Here is a 22,653-nt window from a genome sequence, read left to right on the forward strand (position 1 = left end):
TAATATTCTAAACGAATAAAAGCTTTCTAACTTGATCGCTAAAGAGATTTTACAGAAAATGCCATAATATAATCTTTGACGAATAATCCTTGAGTCACGATCACATCATCTCCTCGAGAAGATTTTTTTAATATATTTTTCAACTTAAAACATATCGAAACATATCAATTTTAGCAATTTGTTACCCTCATGTAATCCATAAATTTATGAATTTTGATGATCTTGTTTAAGCTTCGAGCGAGTATTTACCAATTTATTGTTTCCTGTCCTCCGACACCCATAAAAGACTTCATCGAGTGAAATGGCGGTAAGCCACAAAATTTATACATGCTTTCCCCGTTCCGATAACAAACCTTCACCACCACTCTGTCTGTGTTCACGCACCGCAGGTGACCGTACCTACCCACCCCCCACACCAACCATTTGAGCGTTTACGACGGTTCCGTGACGGTTCTTCCCACGGTTGGGATCAAGAACTCGACTCTCCCGAGGCGGCGACGCTGCGTCCGTTCGCAAGCTCGTGGAAGCGAACCGTATCCCAGAGACAGAGAGAGCCATGTCATCCTCCGCCGTCAGATGGGTGCCGAAACCGAGACGGGAAGAACCCACAGCGACCTCCTCTGCGTCCCAAACCTCGAACCCCACCCCAGATCCCGTCGGCTCCGTCCAAGAATCAAGAATTGCGGTCGGATCCGATCGTGAACATCAGAGAGACGAATCCGGCGATCCATCCGCGATGGGTGCCACGGACGATCTCAAATATCTCGAAGCGGCAATCGGGAGATTGGATGAGCTGAGGATTAGTGGAGAGGAACCCGAGTTATCGGAAGAACAGATACGGGCCAATGACCAGATGCAGGAGGATGAGGTAATTTCTTTGGACTTCTCTTCTTGTCCTAGCTAAAGAATTCGTGACTCGTTGGTTGGATTAAGTTCTTGATAATTTGTGGTCCTTTTCTTGAACAATAATTCCGTGTAGGGACAAGAATGAGATGATCTGACCATTCTTGACATAGTTTAGGATGTGGGTGGGGATCTTATCAAGGAGGACTAATTGCTAGTTTGGGGGGAGAAACTGGCGAAAATCATTACTTGCATGGTTGTATTACCAGTGGCAAGGTGAGATTGATAGCTTTTCACTTTGGTTCCCTTCGCTATTTTAGGCATCTTGAATAGCGACCTCACATTTGTTGTGTACGTTTTAAAGGCATTTTATAACTGTTGGTGGCTGGGTGGGGGGGCAAAGTTACACAGTAAGAGGTGTCATGTGAAGAGTGGGAAAGGTATGTGTCCATATCTATGGAGTGGAAAGGGCTTTAAGGGCGTTGTTTGGGTCAAATTACCTCACGTTGCTCTGTCACTGCTTGACAAACGTAATGGGATGATCTCCATTTATCGTAACTTTCTTTCGAACTTTCTAGCACCTGCCAATGGCAAGGGGGTTCCTCAAGAAAATCATTTTGTGGTCACCTTCTAAATTTTGTGAAGATTATTTAGATGGCATGTCTATGTGATACTTGTTTATTAATTATAAGAGAAGTAATCTTTGTCAAGTCTCTGGAATTTAGTTTACTACTGGTGAAAACTGTATACAAAATTAGTTCGTATTCAATGTTGGCAAATTAGTGATGTTGTTCTTAAAGCGATTGTTTCACTGATGAAAACTGTCATTCATAGTGGTGAGACTTTGTGTCTTGTGGTCACCAGAAAATAAGAAACTGACACTTCTTTAATCCAATTAGAAATTGTGAGCTTTATTGGACACTAGGGCAGCTGTTGTGGGGGCTTCTATGGGGACACTGAAAGCAAAAAAGGAACCTTTACTTTAATAATTCTCAAGATACCATCATTTTAGTAACTCAGTACAAATTTGAAGAATACATGTCTTTTAAACACCGATATCAAGTGTTAATTTACTGGAACAGGAATCTCACATAAATATTAGTGGCAATAATGGCAGTAAGACCCACCATTTGCCTTGATTAGAGTTGCCTCTGCTAACCAAACATTAGCATTAAGCATGCAGCTTCTAGTATGTGGGTAAGAACATGCTTCTTAAGGGAAACACTTAGCAAGATCAGTGATTGTACTTGACTGGGTCACTAGAAATTGGTTTGAGATTTTTCATGGTCATCATTCTTGCTATATGCGCTGAACAACATCTCCTAAGTATGTAGCTCGATATATTTGGATTTTGAAAATAACAAAAAAGGGTAATATCAAGACTTAGTAGTAATCGACATAGCAATGACTAGCTAGCTCCATGTTACAATGTCATTTGGCCTATGTCACATGATAAATTAGAAAATAATATCAGATTGGATGCCTGTTATGATGGATCCAAATGTATGAAGATCAGGTTTTTTAATTTGTTCGAGTCTAGGAAATCCTATATCATGCATTCCAATCTAGGAGTTATGTTTTTTAATTTGTTTGTCTAGTGATCCTATTATGATGCATTCCAGTCTAGGATGAGTCAAATTTTTAAATTTGTCTGAGGTTAGGAAATTTGTCTGTTGGATGTTGTATTTGTGTAGGTTTACTTCTTTTATCATTATCTAAAAGAATGATAAGATAAGATCTTTAGTTAGTTCAAATTATTTTGAACTAATAGAAAATGGAATAAAGCCTGTCTCATCCAACCTCTGGGTGTTTTGTCCAGATTCTAGTTTTCTTCTTCCAATCCAGTCTTCTACTCCCTTGCCTTTTCACTTTTATTTCATTAAATTAGTTATCTCTTTCACTAGCATGTTATCTTAGACTTTTAAGAAATACTATACCAAATAAGAGTGTGGAATTGCACTGCCACATTCACGTGAAACTTACTGGCCACAGGGTTTTAGTGAATAAGACCTCGGAGGCAAGATAATATTGCAATGCAGCCACCTTACAAGGTCTAGATTAACCTTGTCAAGAATCTGAAGCCATTGCTGTAAAGAACATCCAAGGCCCATAGCTTTTACATCACCTTGGATTTTCCGTCTACCTTGTTCGTTGCAAACACACCACAGAACACTTAGTAGAAGAGCATCGGCCAACAACCTTACACATACACTCTGTCATATGCCTATACATCAATTATTTTTACAAAAACATCATATAACATTAAATAAATTATTGTTCCAGAGATTTATTTTAGAAGTGAGGGCTTCAAGTAGCAATTTTTACACATCTCACGTTGCAGGCCTAGATAAGACCAATGCCTTTCATGCCTCCAGTGAGTTGGCTTTTGGGCTACATTGATTCATTGTGACAACTGGTAATGATGAGAGGCACTTTATTTACTAAAAGACCACAAAAGGGTTATCCACCATTTAACTTGTGATTAAGAGTGTAGTTGCTAGAAGAACTTCCTAGGAGGAAACAGAATGAACAGTAAGTAATGGGAATAGGATTACTACCACAATGCTACATAACGTGCGTGATGATGATTGCTCGTCTGTAGTTTGGACTTTCTACAAAATCATAAGTAACAACCACAAACATATATAAAAGATCAATAGGATATGTAAATCAGATGATAACTCAAGTACTTAAATGAGAAAAAAGAGGAAAGTAAGAAAGGCAAAAAAAAGAATATAATACTAACTTCGACGTGCACCAAATTGAATAGTTTCTTTAAAATTCTTTATGCTCTATGATGTTGATTCTAATGATAACCATCCCTCATTTGTTTTACATGAGCTCTCACTATATTTTACATGTAAATAGTTTCTTCAAAATTCTTTATGCAGTTAAACAGATATTTCCAAAGATGCAGTATTTTAGTTGCTTTTTGGTCTTATATAGCAAAATATTCTTTATCCATGGTTTGCATTATCGGTCCGTATTGGTGTATCGACCAACTATTGGTATGGTACATACCAAGCTGTATCGAGCCTATCGATACACGGTACACTAGGGTGTACCAACATACCACCCGTACCGATCCTCTATTGGACCGGTATGTACCGCTCGTACCGAGCGTTATACTTCAGTACATCAAACCTTGCTTTTATCAAAGAATTGAATAGCATTTGGAAGACGGACATAATCATTCTTGGCATAATGTGTGTTCATGAGAAAAGAAGTTACTTAGGTTAAAATTTGTTTTTAGTCACAGTTGGTCTCTGATATGCAGGTGTTGGCTCTCGAAGCAATATATGGGGACAATGTTTTGAGCTTTGATAAAAAAGAGGGTTTAAGATTTTTCCAGGTTTGTTTAATTAACACTGATCTTCTTGTGTGCAATTGTATAAACTATAACACTAGGTGGTTGATTACCTGATGTCTTTGGGGTAGGTACGCATGGAGTACGATCTCCCTGACTGCATCAATGTATCTGCAATGCTCCAATCGTCTACCACTAAGGTAAAATCTGGGTCCAGAAGTCTAAATGGGAGGACAAAAAGTGATGATTCTCATGAATTTTTGTACACTTTCAATGTTCAATATTTGCCTCCACTACTGTTGACGTGTTTACTGCCTAAATCATATCCAAGTCATCATCCCCCCTACTTTACCATCACAGTAGATTGGTTGAACTCCGAAAAAATTTCCAGTCTTTGTCATAAGCTGGATGCCATATGGATGGAGCAACCAGGACAAGAAATTACATATCAGTGGGTAGATTGGCTACAAAATTATTCTCTTTCTTACCTTGGGTTTGATAGTGGTGTAATGCTGGATCGATATGACATGCAAGATGTGAAAGATATCCGTGCCGATTTTGGAAATGCCCGACCGGATTTTATCATTTCCTCTATGATCAATTATGATCAGGAGAAACGCCATCAATCTTTTCTTAACAATCTTCATCAGTGTATTATCTGCTTCACCGAATATGCAGGTAAATTAAAGTAGCTCCTTCCCTTGAATGTTATGATTTTTTTTAACATCCAAAATGTATGCTTGTTTAGTAGTTTATATCCCATATATGAATTTAAATCCTTAAAAGTCCTATATGCTAGTTAATGCAGTTAGTTTAGTATTATTCTGTTCAATGTGATTCTTGCGAGTGCATCTCCTAGTATTTCAGTTGTTCTACACATTCTTGGCTGTGCAAATTTTGGTCAATATAATAATTGCCTTATAGCTTTTCAATTGATAACCAAAAGATAAATGCATACTATTTCAAAATAGTCGTATAAGCTTCTTTTCTCACCCTCTCTTATGGGAACCTCCTAGACTCGTTGATTCAAAATTACAAATCTTTGAGCCCTGTCATGATTCATGCTGTACCAAAATTTTGCATTTGGTAAGATCTCAATTTTCATTTGAAGTCCCAATTGCTAATCAGTCTCTTCTATTTATCATGTTGAGGACTTAATATATCACGATTCGACCTGATGAGATAACTGATCCATTAACTTGAGTTTAGACCTTCTTGATATAGAACTCAATCACAGCCATCTATTCAAAAGATCGTGATGCTGCTCCTAGGTACGTTTCATTCCTATCTCACTTTATGGTAACCTATGGATGCCATTTTGTTTTTTAATTATTCAGCACTCATTTGTATTCTAATAGCTATGCTATATTTCATCCCTTACAATTGCTATATTGAACCACCATTAGTCCCTTATATTTCATCTAAGTTAATAAACTATCACGCAGAGGGTTTGAAATGTGTAAATAACTTCTCTACCTCTAAGGTTAAGGCTGCATATATTAACCCTCGCAAGACCATGTATTGGTGGGAGCTATCATGAACTGGGCTGTCCTTTAATGCTTGGCAGGGGAACTTGAATTGATAAATGTCCTCGCCTCCTCGATATATATAGCATAATAAGGATGGCTTCTGACAGGAAGCTGCCTATGATAATAGCTTAGTAACAATACAGAACCAACCTCAAACATATCTTAAACTTCTCAAAAGAGTTAGATGCACTATTTCCTATGAGATAACAAACAAGGATGTGAGAGATCGACCAGAAAAGCTTTAAATGCTCTTCTTCTTGTGCATCTGTGTATCTACTTGTGATTAATATCCATAAATAAGCTCCATGCAGCTCAAAACTAAGGTAGTCTTGTAAACGATTTGCCAGAGTGAATACTAGAGTGATAAGATCCTGTCATGCTTGGAGAAAAGCCTATCCACTATACATCTCTGTTTACTGCAAGATTGAAAGCTTGACTTGCCAAGCCTTTCAGTGTCTTTCTCATTATATTTACATATTATTCATATCAGTCTGATTCCTCTCGTACGAATTAGATGGTTAGGAATGTCCACTTCATTAGAAGTTAGCCAACAGAACAGATTGCCCGCCAAGCTTCAGTAACAAATGACTGCTTGTAGAATTAGTTCATCATTTATATAGTCAGAATAGTACTACATTTCCTATTACAGAGAAGAGAAGACATGGTAAACTGAATTCCAAGTTAGTTTTGATAATATTACTCGAAAGATCCAGTGACTCCAAGATGTATCCTTAAACCAGTCAATTAGACTCTTAGGTACTGTTTTTTTTTAATTGCTCACTCATGTACCTATGCACAAACTTTGTCAATGGGCTTTCTCAATTTGTTTTTACCTTCTAATATCTAGTGTTCAGTTTTTCGGCATAGTTTCTTCTTACCACATGATATTTCATCACTGCTGACACGTACTATTTTAATTGTACTTATCCTACTAATCAATAGAAAGATACTGTTACATAATAGATTTGGTTTGATTTAAGGGGATCTAGAAGCTTCCCATGTGAACTATCAACTAGGATTACAATCAACTTCTTTATTAATGCAAAAAGGGAAAGAGCAATAGTTTAGTATGGCTTAGAGGCCTACAGTGAGTCATACATAGAAGGATACTCGTATTCTGTATTAATCATATTAGGATTCCAATGTAGTCTAGGATATCTTATTACATGAAAAACACATTAAAAATAATCCAATTATTTTTATACTGCAGTATCCAGCACTTTGCAAGAGTTCCTGCATTGCTACAAGAACTGCTTTACTTTCCTTTTTATTGTGATCCTGTTGCTTCTTGGGTTCACAGTCATGTCCTAATTGACTTAGAATTAATGTCCTATAGTGCCTTGTCTTTTTTGGATCCTTCCTAATCAGTTTAGGAGTCTTCCGATTCTTCCCTATTGATGTCCACAAGTTACCTCCATTTGGACATAAGACGCCTTTGTCTCTTAACACATCAGTCTTCTCCTAAATTTTAGTCGGTTATCATCTTTAACCTTACCATGGCAGAATTTTATAATAATTTCCTGCGATGCAGGACAGTATTTGTTGTTGTCACTTGTCAGAGTAAGTTTGCTTCTTTACGGTCTAGGCGACTAAGGTTCAAATTGCATAGACAAGCTCCTTGCTTGCAAGGGAAATACTACATATATTAACCCTCCTCATACTCTACATTGGTGGAAGTTCTGCCTTGTGCAATGGATCAAACACTTTTTTTTCTATTACAAAAATAGGCTTGAAAAACTTGATAATGAAGAATTTGTTTTATTGATGATTTACCTACCATTTACTTTGAAGCAAAATTCCAATGTGAACAAGCATATTTACCTAATGACCAGATTTTTCCTAGGTACTTAAGAGTGAATGAACTACTTGAGTTCTAGGTCATTGCATTCTCATCTAGACCATCAAGAATCTTAATGTTTCGTAGAAACACCTCCTATTTGTCGGCCATGATACCAACCACTATTACAATTTAGCATTTTAACTTCACACACAAAAGATACATCATTTATAGGTGTGATAATGGCTTGTGATGCTTTTTCTCTCTTTAAATGGTAATTTTTTTATCGAATTTGTTTTAGTTAGAAATACCTATAGTCATATGTCTAGAACATGCCATAATGCCTCAGTTATTTAAGGTTAGCTACATGGATATTTTATCATCATTAAGTTATGTAAAAATACTATCCTTAGTTCAGTTATGAATACTTAAATCTTTATTTTTATGCATATATCTTATTATGTATAAATACTTTTTGTTTTGCATTCTTCTTAAAGATATCATCAATCAAAATGTTTTTGGTACTATCAAGATTTTTCTCGCATTAAATACCCTTTTATGATCTTTTACATGCTTCATTAGGTACAAGTTTTATCAAACTTCCTTGTCAACATTTCTTTTGCTGGAAATGTTTGGAAACCTACTCCAATATGCATGTGATGGAGGGCACTGTAACCAAGTTGCTGTGTCCTACTGATAGATGTGGTGGTTTTGTTCCACCTGGCTTACTGAAACGACTACTTGGAAGTGAAGCCTATAAACGATGGGAATCATTAGTGTTGCAGAAGACATTGGACTCAATGACTGATGTAGCCTACTGTCCTAGATGTGAAACGGCATGCTTGGAAGATGAGGAGCATCATGCTCAGTGTTCAAAATGTTTCTTCAGCTTTTGCTCCCTTTGCAGAGAACGTCGTCATGTAGGAGTGGAGTGTATGACACTGGAAGTAAAGCTACAAATTTTGCAGGTACCAAATGCAGCAGGCTATTATTTGATTTTGCTGTATTACTAGATAAATTCACGTGTGATCTAAGTTGTATCATGTTACATGTCCAAAATGGTTGAAAGCCAGTACAGAAACCTTTACCAAAAATCTTTCATAGAAATATTCATCTGGAGGATTTTTAGGTTCCTGTGGAGATCGATTCCTGGACATATGCCTACTCTAAAGTTAAACTATTGCAACAAGAAATCTATGCAAGACATTTAGCAGCCATAATTCTCGCAATTTTTTCTTTTTTCTAATAGGAAGTTAATTTGCAATATGGTGTAAGGTTGCACTTTTGCGATCTAGGAGATATGGTTTTGAGTCATGGAAATAACCTAGGAGGGGTAAGGTTGCATATATTGATGCTTACCGAACCCCATGTTGGCAGGGGTCTTGTTCACCTAGACTAAAAAAGTTCCTGTCCAATTGGTATGACATGAAATCGCAGACAAATTGGGGTTTAAGATTATTCACTGTCTGAGTTGCAGCAAAGGAAAATCTGTATGGAAAATCGACTATGGTATATGTTCTCTTCAGACAACAATAAGGTTTCCACTCTCTACAGGTTGCCAATCCTTCAACAAGATATGCAGCCCATGTTATTATCATGGCTTCCCAATAGTCACACATTAAGAAATAAGAAAGTGAAGGGCTTATATATGACCTGTTCGATCTCTTACTGATGACCTGAAATTAAAATTTTCACATACAAGTTCTTAGACTGTTGGTAGGTTTATCAGGTCACAGTAAAGAGCATTGGGGCAATCATTGGCACCCCACATGGATTACCTATACAAATGTGTTGTGCCATATGGGAACATCTGGGATTCTTTAGGGAAATATCTGACATCTAATGATGACATCACATCATTAGATCCACACAGGAAGTTGTGCTAGTAAGTTATGAGGGTTATTGTTGGAGAAAATGATAATGGATTGCACTTGATATGGCTCTCAGGTTCCTGTGACTCGAGATTCTTGCCAACTGAGTCACGGGTTCATTTATCATCTGAAATAAGTTGGAGCGTGAGATATTGTTTTTTCTTCTACTTTGGTGGTGTAAAAAGAGGTTTGTGTGCACCATACAGGTAGGTACCTGAATTTATCTGAAAGAGAGGCCAGCATTCAACGTGTAGAATTTACTTGGTTTTGGTTTCGGTTTTTAGAATGGTTATTTTCCTAAAGAAGACCAACTCAGACCATTCATGGGTATTTTCTTATCCACAATAGAAAGTTGGGTTTTTGCTATATTGACTCTGAAATTTTCTTATTTTGTGTGATGATAAATTTTCGGCAATCCCAATATAAAAATGTGTTGACTCTAGTTAAAAACTCATTTCTTCAATGATATATTTTTTTCTATAATGAGATTGTTTGGCATGTTTTTGTTCCAGGCACGCCAGAATTCATCTAATCTTTCACGAAACCAGTTACACATGGAGCGTGAGATGATAAATGAGATCCTCAGTGTCAAGGAAGCCCTTCGTGATGCTAAGCAATGTCCGTCTTGCAAGATGGCAATCTCAAGGACTGAAGGATGTAACAAGATGGTGTGCCAGAACTGTGGGCAGTATTTCTGCTACCGCTGTAACAAGGCTATTGATGGTTATGACCATTTCAGGTGACTTAATTGTCGTAAATTAGGATGACTTACATGGTTATGCTTTGTGGTCAGTTCGAAACAGTGACAAAGTTGTTAATATTGTAGGGAAGGGTGTGAACTGTTCCCCCGTGAAGAGATTGAACGCTGGGAAATTCAGATGAATCCAAGGCAGGTGGTTGGCCAGATACGAGCTGAATTATATCCAAATGTTGGTCATCCATGTCCTACTTGTCGTCAAGTAAATCCAAAGGTGAGCCTAAGATTCAAGAGGGGGACATCTTGACTCTCTCCAAAGCAAGCAATCCTATTAAATACCTCTAACGTAGCAATGGTTTTTTTTTTTTGTCTGTCCAGCTTTTCGCTGTGATGTAGCTTTTTACTTGGAGATAAATCCATGATGTGCATGAAAAATATAATCATACTGCATGTGAGAAAATTAGTGATATAGTTTTTCACATCAGAGTTATTGCTTTGTTTTAACTTTTGATGCATTTTAAAACTTAAAAAACTGTCATATTGATTAATGCGGTTGAGCATATTCTTCCTGTTTTTGCATTCATTGGTAGTCATGTAATTTGTACATTTGTAGAACAAGAAACTTGATTGCCGCATGTAAATAATCCACCTACATGTTTCAGCTCCTGCTTCAAGACAGCTGTTGCTACGACGTCAGATGGGTTTCTGATGGCAGCTTTTTACACACGTTTATTACATTTACACCATCATTTGTTGCTTAATCACCATGTCTAGGATCATGTTGTATCAATATGTGGTATAACCATCATGGTATCGTTGCTCTCATGCAGAACTCTCTACTCATTTTTATAAAATCACATGATCGAAGTTGCTCATTTTAGTTTAAACTAAGAAATTCTGCAATACGACCTCTGCATATTAATATTGGACTATTTCTTTTGAAGTCACCTTTTCTCTTAATTCGGTATTTCATATTTTAACAAATCAACTGGTGATGATTTTTTTTTCTTGTCTATGAACAAATAAACAGGTTGGTAATAACAATCACATCTTCTGCTGGGCTTGCCAAAAACACTACTGTGCAATGTGCCGGAAAACTGTGAGGAAAAGTTCCGAGCATTTTGGACCTAATCGATGCAAGCAACACACCTTGGATCCCTGATCTTGGTTGGTCCTTTTTGGACAAAGATCATGAGCATTTTTCAACCAAAGGCATCTGAAAATAACTACAGATTAAAGAAAATCTCATTAGTTTTTCAGTGTATTGAAAATGAGTTGTTCGTTTGGGTGTTCGTTAAAATAATGGTGTCGTTAAAATACTACAGAATACTACAGGACTGGTGGTTTGCCAATGGTTGTGATCTCACTCAGCGGACTGTTTAAATTTTGTGCCTTGTGTCTATGTAGGCTGACGTATCCACTGCTGTGTGTCTATGAGCAAGTTGCATTCTACAGTAATAAATTCCGACTTACTTGCAAGGTAATGCTATCCATAATGCCCGCCTCACAAAATGGAATAAACGCTAAGTACGCAAAAAAAGGTCCAGCTTCATAGCTGTTTTAATGACATCAATAATTTTAGAGGTATTTTGTTCGACACATATGCACAATTGCTTCATTAAAATTTTAAGATAAATAAAGAAAACAAATTAAAGCAAAGAACCATATTGCCATCTTCGTCAAAAATGTCAACTAAAAATTTTTCCCCTTTTCCCGGTTTGGAGCTAAATTTCTTAACATCGGGAGAGACCATTCTGACTCAAAAACAAAACCAAAAAACATTGGCCATTTCGATAGTAGCCAACTATATACTGTACAAGGACTATAATAAATTAACCAAACTCATAAAGCGATGATTCAATACTGCTTCAGCAATTGGACGTTGACGGTAATCGGGATTAAGCATCGCCTGTCACAAAACAAAGAAAATGTTACAATAAGCATTTAGCTCAGTAGCTTAATCTACAGTGTTACAACGAGTGAAAAAAGGCACTCAAAATACAAAAGTCTTTTTGGCATTACGTGGTTAACTGATTCATTTAAAATATAGAACAACATGACCAATATGCATAAACCACACAAGATATTTTTTAAAAAACATAGCATGTATAAGAATACTAACATACACAAAAAGGCCGTATAGAATCGATAATAAGCAAAACCTGACCTGAAGCAACTCCCAGCCAGCGCCATCACCTAGATCTAGAAACTTGACAGCTTCCAATAAACCGTCATCCGCTAAACAATATCTACAGAAGCATATGGAGTCAGTTGAATGTATCATGCCATCAACTCTAAAAACATGTTCGGAGGAATATTATTTGCAGTAGATTGAAGCCTAACTATTTAAAACACAAAAAATTCACAAAATATGCCGTATATGCTATCTTATATAACTGTTCAAGCACCTGCTATCTTGTAGGAGCAGAAATAATGGCACCAGCACAGTAGCAGCAAGCACCTACTACATTCAGGACAAGCTGCTGATACATCCAAACAACCAAGGACTGTATCGTTAGTCAAAGACCATCGAACACCATTCCTAGCGTTTCTAACGCTGTCCTCTGATGTCTTCCTCCTGTGACCATTATCATGAATTGATTCACCTCTCTTGGTGCACTACATCTCCTTTGGACATGTCCAATTCATTCATTGCTATTCCTCGTAGTTCTACCTCAAATCTAACCGCTGATTGGTGTTGTTGGTCACAAACAAAAAAATTTAGACCTTGATTATAACCAACCTCTAATGGTGTCACCATAAAAATCAACAATAATTGACAATAGACATTGATCCACACAAAGTCTTGTACGTTGATCCGTATTGATCCAACCGCTGATCGGCGTTGTCCCTAAACCAAAACTTTAGACCTTAATTCTAACCAACCTCTAATGGTGTCACCATCAAAATTGACAATACGTGCAGATTTCTACATCAGATAAAATAAAATTACGAGGAATCACATGGAACATTTTGCTGAAAAATAAATAACCAAACATGATTAATGGTAGTTTGACTTAAAGGAAACATACAAAACCCAAAATTATGTTGATAAAGGAACATAATTCTGAACATGAAGCATCTTTTTAGTATTATTCTTATGAATGTCACAGTAATACCAATCACATATTATCTCTCAGATGATTTGAAATCAGTGATTGCAAAAGGCGCTCGGGCGCTCGCCTAGGCGCTCGGGCGAGGCGAGGCGAGGCCCGAGCGCCTCGCTAATGTCCCAGGCGGCACGCTTCAAACAGGCGCCGCCTGGGCGCTCGCCCGAGCCCAGGCGCTGGGCGCTCGCCCGAGCCCAGGCGCTGGGCGCTTCGGGCGAGCGCCTGGGTAAACCAAGGCGACCGAACCAGAATTTTAGGTCTGGTTCGGTCCTGGTTCGGTTATTAGTTGGTTCAATCGAACCAACTAAACCGATATAACCCCAACCCTAACCCAACACTAACCTGCTGCCGCTGCCGCTCTCGATCCCGATCCCGATCCCGATCGCGATCTCGTCGCTCGCTGCCGCTGCCGCTGCTCGCCGGTGTCGCTGCTCGCGCCTCCCGCGAGCCTTCCCGCTGCTTGCGCCTCCCGCAAGCCCTCTCGCTGCTCGCGCCTCCTGCGAGCCCTTCCGCTGCTCGCGCCTCCCGCGAGCCCTCTCTCCTCCTGTGAGCCCTCCCTCGAGGCCTCCCGCTGCTCGCGCCTTCCTCTCCCTTTCCCTTTCCCGCTGCCGCTGCCGCCGCTCGCCGCTGCTGCCGCCGCCGCCGCCGCCGCTCGCCGCTGCTGTTGCCGCCGCTCGCCGCTGCTTCCTCCTTTCTTCATCAGGCTCAGTATACTCTTAATATTAAGTTTATTTGAATTTTAAAATGATTAATTTTCTATTAATAGATTAATAATATATTATTTTGATTTTAATGTTATTAATTTTTATTTATTTGAAATTATTGTTAGGTTTCAACATAAATGGCAAGTGCAGAAAACAACTCAATAGAGTCTCCAATGGTATCAAAAAAAGATCCTGCGTGGAAGTATAATTATTTGAAGGATCCGAAAGATTCTAATGCAGTGACTTGCATATTCTGCGATAAGACTACCAGAGGTGGTATTTTTCGTGCAAAACAACATCTAGTAGGAAATTTCAAGAATGCAGCAGCTTGCAAAAAATGTCCACCTGAGGTAAAAGAAGAGTTGATGAATTATATGAATGAAAAGAAGACACAAAAGAATGAATCTTATGGGAATTTACCAGAAGACAATGTTGAACATATCAGAGATGAAGAAGAAGATTATTCTACGAGTATTAACCCAAGTGAAAAAAGAGTATACGACAAAAAGGGAAAAGAAGTTATGAGTACTAAAAAAGGTAGAAAAGGACCGATGGATCTATATATGCTTCAAGGATCCCAGAAACAACAAGGGCAAGCAGGAGGCTCAAAATTGAGACAAACAAATATAAGTGATGCTTGTGATAAAGAAATAAGAGGAAGAACAATTCAGCACATTGCTCGCTTCTTCTATCAAGCTGGTCTTCCCCTTAGTACAACTCGTTTAGACAGTTTTAAGGATACGATTGAAGCTATTGGAAGATATGGTGCAGGATTAAAACCTCCAAGTTATTATGAGATGCGAGTTCCATTGCTGCAAAAAGAGTTGAATTATACAAATGACTTACTAAAGGGTCATAAAGAATCATGGGCAACACATGGTTGCTCTATTATGTCAGATGTTTGGACTGACAGGAGGCGCAGGAGTATAATTAATTTTATGGTTAATTGTTCTTTAGGGACTATGTTTGTGAAGTCAATAGATGCTTCATCTTTTGTAAAATCTGGAGACAAGATATATGATTTACTTGACAACTTCGTGGAAGAAATTGGAGAACAAAATATCGTTCAAATCATAACCGACAATGGAAGCAACTATGTTTTAGCTGGTAATATTCATCTTTTGATTTTGTTAATTATTTTATCTTCAATTAAGTGTGTTAAACTCTTAAGTCTTATCATTTTTGTTATCCTTTGTCTCAGGTAAATTGCTTGAATCAAAAAGACAACACTTGTATTGGACTCCATGTGCAGCACATTGTATTGATTTAATGTTGGAAGATATTGGAAAGATCTTAGAAATCAAGAAAACCTTAGAAAGGGCAATTTTTGTTGTTGGATTTCTTTATAATCACATTGGGGCTTTGAATATGATGAGAGAATTTACAGGGAATAAAGAATTAGTGAGACATGGTGTTACCCGATTTGCTACTTCATTCTTGACATTACAGAGCGTGCATCGTCAAAAACATACTCTGAGAAATATGTTTACCTCTGAGAAATGGGTGACAAGCAAATGGGCAAAAGAAGCAAAAGGCAAGAGGGCTGCTGATATCATCTTAATGCCATCCTTTTGGAATCATGTAGTTTATATATTAAAGATAATGGGCCCTCTTGTTCGAGTCCTTCGATTGGTGGATAATGAAAATAAACCTGTAATGGGATATATTTATGAGGCTATGGATAGAGCAAAGGAGACGATTAAAAGATCTTTTAATGAAAATGAAGAAAAATATGAGAAAATTTTTACAATCATTGACGAAAGATGGAATTGTCAACTTCATCGTCCCTTACATGCAGCAGGATATTATTTGAACCCTGAATTCTTTTATAAGATTAAATCTGTTGGATTTGATGCAGAAGTTTTGGGTGGGTTATATCAGTGTGTTGCAAGATTAGTTCCCAGCATTGAGGTTCAAGATAAGATTATTCATGAATTATCTTTATATAAAAATGCTGAAGGTCTTTTTGGAATTCCAATTGCCGTTCGATCCAGGACAACTACCTCTCCAGGTATTAATAATTTGATATAATTAATTTCATATATATTATGTTACTATGTTATTGCTAATAATAACATAAATTTTGCAGCTGAATAGTGGAGTCTATTTGGAAATTCCACCCCGAACTTACAGAAATTTGCTGTCAAAGTACTTAGTTTGACATGTAGTGCTTCGGGTTGTGAGCGAAACTGGAGTGTCTTTGAGCATGTAAGTATTACTAAATATTTTTATTTTAATTAATTTATTTATTTAGATATATGTATTAATATATTTTTAAATTATATGACATGACAGATTCACTCGAAGAGAAGAAATCGGTTAGAACATCAACGATTGCACGATCTTGTTTACATAAAGTATAATCAAGCTTTGAAGACTCGTCATGATTTGAAAAATAGATTTGATTCAATCTCATTGCAAGATATTGATGATTCAAATGAGTGGTTAGTAGGAGAAATGGGTGCTAACTTGCAAGATGCTGAAGACGAGCTTGTATTTGAAGATGATAGATTGACGTGGGGAGATGTGGCAAGAGCTTCAGGTGCTGGAGAATTACAAACATATACAAGACAGATGTCAAAGAGAAAAATGAGTGCAAAAGCATCAAGCTCAGCTCCTGCTATTGTTGAAGACATAGAGAATGAAACATATCTTGATGAAGAGGAAGGAATCGAAGAACAAGAGGAAGAAGACGAATTCAATGAAGATGATTTGTGTGAAAATGACGATAATATTGATTATGATGAATGACTTTGATGTAAAATGTTAATGTTTTGAATTTTGAAACTTTTTGTTAATGTGACATTGTGATTTTGTATCTTAGATTTTCTTAATTTAATAGCATATTTTTATTTAAAATTTTAAATAATTATATTTATTAATTATATTATATATTTTTATATTTTAGCGCCTCGCTTCGCTCGGGCGAGCGCCTAGCGCCTCGGGCGTTTTTGGACCTTGGCGCCTTTTGGCGCCTAGCGCTTTTTAAATCACTGTTTGAAATAAATATTAGCTGGCTCTATAAGAACAACATAAGCAGAAGTAAAATTTGCAAAAACTATAAGTTCAATTTCTTACTCTCTTACAGCTTGAAGGTCAAGCTGAAATGTATTTTCAAAAAGCCTCTGCAAGTTAACAGAACAAATGATTAGACTTTATATGTTGCAAAAGGACAAAAGAACAAAAACTAGCAAGTCAAGGTGCATTCTACAATAATAAATTCCGACTTACTTGCAAGGAAATAATATCGATAATGCCCGCCTCACAAAATGGAATAAACGCTAAGTACGCAAAAAAAAGTCCAGCTTCATAACTGTTTTAACGACATCAATAATTTTAGAGGTAATTTGCTCGACACATATGCACAATTGCTTCATTAAAATTTTAAGATAAATAAAGAAAACAAATTAAAGCAAAGAACCATATTGCCATAAGCTTTGCAAAACCTACATGTCATCAGCTATTCCATAAGCTCGTTTCTCCAAAGGAGTAAAAGCCCCGGCTGCCGATGCCCGTCGCCATAGTCCTTCTGATAGTGTACTCTGAGCTGCTCCTAATGATGAATACCTGCCAAATATTTTAAGTCAATCACAGATATTCATTTATAAGAGAATCTAAAGCACCACATAACAGAACCACAAACTTACAGCAAAGAACTGCGCATAGGATTAATGTAAATATGTGTAGTAGCATTGTAAGCTAATTTTGATTGTTTAAGCTCTTAAAGTATTAACAGGTACTAAAATTGTCAGAAAATGTCAGTATGCATTCTGGGCTGGCCAGGCTAAGCCAGTAATGTCCCCACTAGAAATACAGTCCACCTAGGGATTGAGCTTATTTTAGAGCCCAAGCCAGAAATGTCCTCAGATTCAGAGGCCTAGCATCCTAGTGAATTTTCTGTGGGTCGTCCTGCTCTAGCATGCCTAGGCCTTTTCTTATGAATATACAAATTACACTAAACTGTGCAAAATTTTAACATCATCTCATGAAGAAAAAAAAAAATTAGAATACCAAAACATCTTATCATTGAATTATACAATAAACTATTATTGTACTAAGAAAATAATTATATGTAAATTGTAAAAGATATCTGGAATAGGCTGCAATTCTAATACTAATCCTGTGTTCACCTAAGTTCACAGCCAAACAACTAATTGAAGTTTCTACTGAACATGGTTCGACTGTGCATATAAAAGAGTAAGGGCTTGAGCATGCAAGCATGTGAGACCGGAAGGCAGTTCTGCTTGCGACTTGTGAGAACCTATAGCAGGTTTTTGCCAGATACTCAACTTTCTTGTGATAGCCAGGTAGGTAATGGTAAGCACTAGAATGCAAAAGTATCACAAGCATAAAAAGCTGATGGCTCCCAAGCTAGTGCAGATACTTGGGACATTTGATATATAGGCACAGCACTGCTATATACAGTCAACATTAACTCAGATGCTGCTTGAATAGATTAGATTCTGAATAGCAATTGGGATGCTCATTTGGGAAATACTCATTGCGAGCCGGTTTTTGATAGCACTGACTCGAGTATTCTGCATTCATGTGATTTGGGTGAAGAATCTAAATTTGAATCAAATTGAATAATATCATAACAATGCCTATCACTCACCAATGAAGAATAGCACAATTACTTAAAAGAAATTGTCAATGAATTATCAAACAGGTTCTGTCTTTGTGCACAGCTAGATACATATTTGATAGACAATTTTGACAACTTTGTGAAAGTGCATTTTTGATCAAACAAAAACACAACACAAATTTAAACAATCCTTTTACAGGAAAAGGAATGGAAAAAAATGAATCTTAGCTTACCCAATATCAACTGAAAAGGATAAGTCACGGAGTTTCGGCACCAAATAAGAGGCATCTTTCTCCACCATTGTGCTGCCAAGATAACATACAAATTCACCCTATTGGATAAAAACGTTCAACAAGCATTGGGAAGAAAAATACTTCCTATATATTTATGTATACTTTAGAACAACTGAAGAGGGGCCAAGACTCTGGTGTAATCTGTCATGATCATGCATGTAGGCCAGACCATTCATAGCCCCATTAAGCAGTTTAATAACATAAATTCTTCTTCGCTTCATTTTTTGTTCCTTAGTAAAAGGGTTCCAGAAATTTTCTCCTTTAGCAGTATCCTTTGAATTTGCTTCACTCACAGATTTGCCATAGTCAGCAGCACTATATTTCCCATCATTCCTACAAGCAAGCCACTGCAAAGAAAACTTTGTTAGCAATTACAAAGTTGCTATGGATACAAAAGGCATGGCAATTCTTAGTAACAAACCTGCTCCCCCATTTTCGTCTCAAAACCACCTAACAAAAACTGAAGATTTGGACATAGTTTTTCTGAATCACTCTGCAAGTCACAGCGCAACTTCATAAATTAGAAGACAATACTTTTACAGTGAAAGTAAAAAAATACCTTCAAGATCTTAAGTGGCAACAAGTTGTCCTTACTTGAAGGAAAACATGGGTACCTAGCTCATTGGCAGCCATCATATCTGCTTCGACACCACCAGCTCGCCGTCCAGGATATACCTCAATGAATATAAGCTAGCTCTTAGCGAAAAAGAAAGTTGTGATCTATGAATTTCATTCTGATGTGCAGGATAACAATTAGCTGCTTGGACAGCCGAAACAGAAGAACCAATTGATTACACCCTGACAAACCAAATTCAGAGTGGTCAACCATTATATTCACCTTGCTCATCACCCTATGGTTCTAGTTAATTCTGGGTATACAAATAAGAACCAATAGTTCTTTTTAGGTCACTGTTTTTGTCCATGTCCAAGACTGTACCCACGATGTACAAGTGATACTAGGAGGGGAAGAACTGCTAAGTATTCTAGCAGTTAACAATAATGGGCACTTAAATCTTTATCAATGGTAAAATAGCTCATTCTGTGCAGTCAGATGGCAATGGGATGGAGAAGAAACACATTCATGAAGCTTGTATGTGATGACTAAATAGAAATAAGAGGTAGAGGAGTGGCAAAAGAAAGAAAGAACTGTTAGTCATTGTCAATTAATAATAGCAGCTCTAACAAATGTTTGATGCAACTACAGAACGTGCATAATAAAACTATGAACAGTATCATCAGATGAAATCTTCAATTTATAGATGTAGCATATCTTATTTACTTTTTAAAATCGAGTCACACAATTCCTTGGAGTAATAAACAAATATGATCTCTTTGAGTATGCATTCGTGTAAGCGATCCATCCAGACTATGCATCCAACAAACCTAAATGCTTGTATCAGATTTAAAGAAAAAAAATCATGCTAGACCTCTTTACATATTATCCCCTGTAGTTAGACCTCTTTAATATCCCGGTCTCTAAACTTTAAAAATTTATATTGAAACCCCTATGGTTATGAAAGTGAAATATTTAACTCTATTTGTCCTAACACCATCGGTTTTACTGATGGAAGATATAGCACGTAACAGGACGTGCAGAAATGACACGAAAATGATGGGTTAAAAGGTAATTTCAATGTTCCAATTAGGTTTTCTTTCTTCTTAATCGACTATTATGGTGGTGGCGGACGATGACGACACTGGGGCCGTGGGTGGCTTTTGTGGTTGTGGTCAGCGAGAACGATGCAGGGATGTCCTTAAAGACGAGCAGGTTGGAGTCCTGAAGGTAGAGTTGAGGGACAATGACACTCAACATTTGCGTCGGCACCACTTGGCATCTGCGTCGACATCAATGCAGATGCAGACCGGTGCCAATGCAGATGCAAAGCATTGGCATATGTGTCGTCCTCTCCCTTTGTCTCACCTCTCACCGTCGCTCTCCCTCTTCTTCCGCCAACCACTATGTCGATCTCGTTGACCACAAACACAACAGTCACCCGCAGCCCCAACGACGCCATCATCCGCCACCATCACAATAATCAATTAAGAAGAAAGAAAATGTAACTGGGACACTGAAATTATTTTTTAACCCATCGTTTTTGTGTCATTTCTGCACGTGCTGTCATGTGCTATATCTTCCATCGATAAAACCGACGGGGTTAGGATAAATGGGTTAAATATTTCACTTTCATAACTATAGGGATTCCAATGTAAATTTTTTAAGTCTAAGGACCGGAATGCTAAAGAGGTCTAACCTTAGGGGATAATCGGTAATTAGCCCTGATCAAACACTTAGACAAAGTTAACAATATGCCATGATAGCAATTTTGCTAGTTCTGTGTCAAAGTAGATGCTAAGTTTGCTATATAACTTTCTGATTAGACATAGCCATCACATTATGATAGGACACGCATAATTCAAAGCTAACATGAAATCTCAATACCAAGACAAGGAAATTTACACATGAAGAATAATGAAGAAGAAGAATTGCACAGGAAAAGAAGAAGAGCAGATGAACCATTTTCCTTACTTATTGCAAGTCATCCTAGTAGATGAATACCTTGAAAATGACTCGGGTTCCCTTCAATGGACCTTGGATTACTCTTCCCTCGTAAAGCCTGAAAAAGACTGCAGTGATGATAACATTACTATGTCAGTGAACAAAAAGCAAATAGGACAATGAGCAAATTGGCTGAAGCTACCAAAAGCACCTGATCTTCACTCGGCCCTCGCCAACGTCTTGGACTCTCAGACGTTCCATGTCTTCCGAAGAATATCCAGGAGAGAATTCATCAAACACATTAGCATTAGAAAACCCTCCTGATTGAAATGATGAATAGCTGTTCGAAAAAGCCAACCCAAATGTGTTAGAGATCCCTCGTAGTTGCTTCAACTGCAAGATGACATTTAATAAACACCAAGATCCACAAGGGAGGGAGAAACTACTAAACCCATATACCAAGGTAGGAAACCCTACAAACCCTAAGGAACTAAATAACCAAAACACACATGAAGGAAATCCAAGATTCAAGCCGGACCTCATCAGAAGAATGTGCCTCTACAGATTCTCAAAAACTACATGATCAGAATCCCAAAACCCGAGTCGAATTCTATCAGAAGAACATGCATCAATAGATTCTTCAGTAACATGATCAGAAACCCAAGATCAGAGTCGAATACTTTCGGAAGAATATGCACCTATAGATTCTTCAGTAACATGATCAGAATCACAAGACCCGAGTCGAATCCTGATCGAACCCAACCAGAAGAACAAGCATCTGAAGATTATCCAAAAAATACATGATCAGAGTCCAAGATTCGGGCGAACCGGACATGCATCTAAAGATTCTCCAAGAAAAAGTACATGATCGGAACCCAATATTCTCCTGAAACCGCGAAGCGATCCAAGAAACAGAGGCGAAGGCAAGAACGCGTAAGAAAGAGAAGAGGGGGAGGGACCTGGTGATGTTCATGAAGCCGTAGCTCCCGACGAACCTCCCGACCTCGAACGCGTCCGGCTCTGTGATCAGGTCGGCTCTGATGGAAGGAATCCTCGTCCTCCGGTCGCTGTGAATCTTTCCGATCGAGCAACTTCTTGAAGCCGATCGAACGAGGCCGTCGAAGGGCTTCGTCGCGATCCTTGCGACGGAGGAAGATGAAATCGGCATGGCCATTCTCTCTCTCTCTCTCCTGCTTCTATGGCGGAAGGCAGGCGACAAAAGGAGCGGATAAGTGGAAGGATAGACGTGGGTGGTGAATGGACTGAGAGGGGCAGCGCGCGAGGGCAATATAATAGCTTAAAATTAAGATGTTGGCAACCGCTTCGTATTGTCGACCCCTATAAAAATAATAATATATAATTTTATTATTTATAATCTCTCCATTACTAATTATTTTTTTATTCTCATAAGTTTGGTTCTATATATCAAAAAAACATATT

At 37.8% G+C, this 22,653-nt stretch overlaps 3 protein-coding genes across 6 annotated transcripts; 2 read left to right on the plus strand and 1 right to left on the minus strand.

The window, feature by feature from the left end:
* The first annotated feature begins 349 nt into the window (after window positions 1–349).
* LOC135673731 (uncharacterized) lies at window positions 350–11,411 on the plus strand. Its single transcript, XM_065182975.1, has 7 exons — window positions 350–868; window positions 4,121–4,195; window positions 4,282–4,828; window positions 8,039–8,424; window positions 9,840–10,066; window positions 10,154–10,298; window positions 11,055–11,411. The coding sequence occupies exons 1-7, from the start codon at window positions 557–559 to the stop codon at window positions 11,184–11,186; spliced, it is 1,824 nt and encodes a 607-aa protein (XP_065039047.1). The 5' UTR covers window positions 350–556; the 3' UTR covers window positions 11,187–11,411.
* A 141-nt stretch (window positions 11,412–11,552) lies between these two features.
* Window positions 11,553–22,534, minus strand: LOC103984906 (uncharacterized). Of its 4 annotated transcripts, none has more exons than XM_065182978.1 (12): window positions 22,173–22,534; window positions 21,425–21,606; window positions 21,274–21,331; window positions 19,311–19,391; window positions 19,138–19,227; window positions 18,819–19,063; window positions 18,657–18,728; window positions 17,289–17,405; window positions 17,070–17,151; window positions 16,917–16,963; window positions 12,192–12,273; window positions 11,553–11,933 (listed from the first exon to the last, which is right to left on the minus strand). In XM_065182978.1, the coding sequence occupies exons 2-12, from the start codon at window positions 21,472–21,474 to the stop codon at window positions 11,847–11,849; spliced, it is 1,011 nt and encodes a 336-aa protein (XP_065039050.1). In that variant the 5' UTR covers window positions 21,475–21,606; window positions 22,173–22,534; the 3' UTR covers window positions 11,553–11,846. The 4 variants fall into 4 exon arrangements, with proteins under 4 accessions (XP_065039050.1, XP_018681534.2, XP_009400757.2 ...); XM_018825989.2 differs by having other exon boundaries at window positions 21,425–21,553; window positions 22,173–22,511; XM_009402482.3 differs by having other exon boundaries at window positions 19,138–19,209; window positions 21,425–21,553; window positions 22,173–22,508.
* Window positions 14,590–15,907, plus strand: LOC135674871 (uncharacterized). The gene is made up of 3 exons (XM_065185122.1): window positions 14,590–14,945; window positions 15,040–15,843; window positions 15,894–15,907. The coding sequence occupies exons 1-3, from the start codon at window positions 14,636–14,638 to the stop codon at window positions 15,905–15,907; spliced, it is 1,128 nt and encodes a 375-aa protein (XP_065041194.1). The 5' UTR covers window positions 14,590–14,635.
* Window positions 22,535–22,653: the final 119 nt, after the last annotated feature.

This window comes from Musa acuminata, chromosome BXJ1-5 (assembly GCF_036884655.1).
Source record: "Musa acuminata AAA Group cultivar baxijiao chromosome BXJ1-5, Cavendish_Baxijiao_AAA, whole genome shotgun sequence".
In the NCBI taxonomy this organism is placed as follows: Eukaryota; Viridiplantae; Streptophyta; class Magnoliopsida; order Zingiberales; family Musaceae; genus Musa; species Musa acuminata.